Below are 2,599 nucleotides of genomic sequence, written 5' to 3'. Positions count from 1 at the left end.
TATAATTTTTATGAGTTTTTAATCATTTTATGAGAAAAATAGTAGATTAAACCAAAAGCTATCACGTGTTACCACCGATTAATTCATCAATTTATTTTATCACCAACGTGGTGAATGATAAAAATCGTTAACAAAAAGGTTTAAGTGATTATTTTAATTAAAAATATAAATTTAATTAAGTACAAATTTAATACATAAGCATAATTGATTTTTATATTTTTAACTTTTTTTTAAATATAAGCATAAGAAAGATAAGTTGTTATATTCAAAAAGTAATAATAAGTTCTGAAATGTTCTTTTAAAATTCTGCTTTAATTTATGCGAACGAATAAGCGTTTTTTTTTTTCCTCCTGGAAGTAGGTCATCTTAACAGTATAGAGTCGTGAAAAAATATATCCAAGTTACAGGCGTCGGTGAAAACTAGCGAGTATAGAACTTAGGTACTCGCTCTTAATCTCAATTGGATTTTTTTTGTCAGAATAAAAAAGTGAAATATCACCTACGCCTGCACTCTATATAAAACCGTCCGATTTGTCTCAGAAACAAAAATGAAACCCCAAAAAGAAGATTGGTAGAAAATTAAATATACCCATCCACCACCAACTGCTTGTTTCTCGGGAATCCGAGAGAGAGAGAGATAGAGAGAGAGAGAAGAAAGAGAAGGTTTGTCGTTGGGGCTTGTCTTCGAAGGCGAGGGTGGGCATGGAGTCGCACGTGCCCAGCAACCGAAATGAGACATGGACGGAGGAGAAGCATGTGCACTTCTTGAACTCCATGGAAGCATGGTTCGTCCGTACAATGCTTCAGAGTAACGACCGCTATAATCTCCGTCTCAACCGTCACTTGCCTGACAGCTCCGACTCCACTCTCGATTGCAAACCAAGGACAAAGCATTCCACTTCAGGTTATGTTTCTTATCATCGACCTTTGTTTTCTTCTTCTTCTTCTTCTTCTTCTTCATGCTGCATTTTAGCACATATTTTCATATATCCATGGTGAAAAATGGATAAATTTTTTCATATAACAAAAGAAAGCGTTTTTTTTTTCTTTTCTAATCTCTGAGTTAGACCTTGTTTGTTTAAGTGCCAAAACACTGGCGTAAGGAAGTTGTGAAATATTAACTTGTACGAATTCTTTTATCTTAAACTTTTAAAGATTCGTTTTTGACCAGCCTTCCTAACACCACGCAAAGAATACATAAATTGTCGAATATGCCAGGAGATATTTGTTGCAAGGGTCAGCTCTGTTATGGTTTTCTTTTAATCGTTTTTAGTTATTCTTTTGACATTGTTCCATTCTGGCCTTTTGGGATACCTCCTCCCCCACAGCAGCAGAACATTTCATTGGCAAAACTAGAAGCAAAATGAAGAAGAGTAGGCCTGTAAAAAGATCAATGAGACCATCATCTCAGTCGCATGATTCAGCACAAGATCAGGTTGGTGATCACTCTCTCGACCCTTTAGAGACACTGATGAGATGGTTCAAAATCAAGGTGCTATGAGTTGACCTAGTTAGCTGGAAAGTTCAAAACTTTACCAAACAGATTGTCTTGACTTTTTTCTGACATTGATGAATTTTTTTAGTCGTATCGAATCAAATAGCGTTTCACCTTACTGGATTGCATTCATGGGTGTGGGTTTGATGGTTTGATGTTTTGTTCACAAAGCAAAGTCCCCAAATTTGATGACTGACTAAGGAGTTTGTGTATGTGCATGTGCTCAGGTGGTGCCACAGTTAAAGAATTAAGAACAGAAAAGGAGATAAAGACGAGAAAGACGTCCCCCAGTGTTTTTCACTCGCATCCATCAAATTTATTTGTGTTTTAGGACTTTTTTTTTCTATTAATTTCTTTTCCATTGCTTCTTTGCTTTTTAAATGTAGTGAACAGCAGCAGCAGCAGCAGAGTGATGTTTGAATTGTGAGTATATGTACCATGAAAAATGGCAGAATTCTGCCTTCTTAAATTATCCAAAATGTTCATGTTTTTCAAAGCATCCGTATTTGTGTTCAACATATGATGGACTTGAATATGTTTGATAAAATTTAAAATTTATCTTCAAATTTTAAAATAATATTATTGAAAATTGTAATAACGAATCTTAAAAATATTAATGATTATGGTGATTAAAATGAATATTAAAGATACATTGTTGATAAAAAAAATATGTTTGACATACTTCTCTTAATTTATTATAGAAATTAAAGAGAAATAAAAAAAAATTGACATTTCACCTGGTTATTGGACAGGCTTTGAGACAGGGAGTTGAGTTTGGTGGTTCATGTAAGATATTTTTAAAATTATATAACTTTATGAGCGAGATCATTTTGCTCTTAAAGTGTATATATATAAAGTGGAATATAAGATAAAAGGAGAGGGCGACATACAGGGACAAATAAAGGAGAGATATATAATCTTGCACTCTGAGGCACGCCTTATCCTGATGAGTATGATGAAGTCATATCAGAAATAGAAAATGATGGAAAATTGAGGGAGAAGCAAAAGAGAATAGAAAATAAAGAGAAACAAAAAAGAGGAAAGTTACAAGAATATAAAAAGAAGAAAATTAAAATGTTCAAAATGGAAAAATATGGGGATCGA

General features: G+C 33.5%; 1 protein-coding gene across 3 annotated transcripts; it reads left to right on the top strand.

Moving 5' to 3' along the window:
• The first annotated feature begins 387 nt into the window (after positions 1 to 387).
• Positions 388 to 1,991, top strand: LOC108452619 (uncharacterized). 3 transcript variants are annotated; one of them, XM_017750422.2, is made up of 3 exons: positions 397 to 904; positions 1,332 to 1,435; positions 1,723 to 1,991. In XM_017750422.2, the coding sequence occupies exons 1-3, from the start codon at positions 703 to 705 to the stop codon at positions 1,744 to 1,746; spliced, it is 330 nt and encodes a 109-aa protein (XP_017605911.1). In that variant the 5' UTR covers positions 397 to 702; the 3' UTR covers positions 1,747 to 1,991. The 3 variants fall into 3 exon arrangements, with proteins under 3 accessions (XP_052874205.1, XP_017605911.1, XP_017605910.1); XM_017750421.2 differs by having other exon boundaries at positions 401 to 904; positions 1,329 to 1,435; XM_053018245.1 differs by lacking the exon at positions 1,332 to 1,435 and having other exon boundaries at positions 388 to 904.
• Positions 1,992 to 2,599: the final 608 nt, after the last annotated feature.

Source organism: Gossypium arboreum, chromosome 8, assembly GCF_025698485.1.
Source record: "Gossypium arboreum isolate Shixiya-1 chromosome 8, ASM2569848v2, whole genome shotgun sequence".
In the NCBI taxonomy this organism is placed as follows: domain Eukaryota; kingdom Viridiplantae; phylum Streptophyta; class Magnoliopsida; order Malvales; family Malvaceae; genus Gossypium; species Gossypium arboreum.
This window is presented reverse-complemented; position numbering and strand designations above follow the sequence as displayed.

What these genes read in the sequence shown, in the direction of transcription:
- LOC108452619 (XM_017750421.2), top strand. Translation starts at nt 703, where the DNA reads ATGGAGTCGCACGTGCCCAGCAACCGAAATGAGACATGGACGGAGGAG. An exon ending in GACAAAGCATTCCACTTCAG is followed by an intron (nt 905 to 1,328) that starts GTTATGTTTCTT and finishes CCTCCCCCACAG; the next exon opens with CAGCAGAACATTTCATTGGC. An exon ending in ATGATTCAGCACAAGATCAG is followed by an intron (nt 1,436 to 1,722) that starts GTTGGTGATCAC and finishes GCATGTGCTCAG; the next exon opens with GTGGTGCCACAGTTAAAGAA.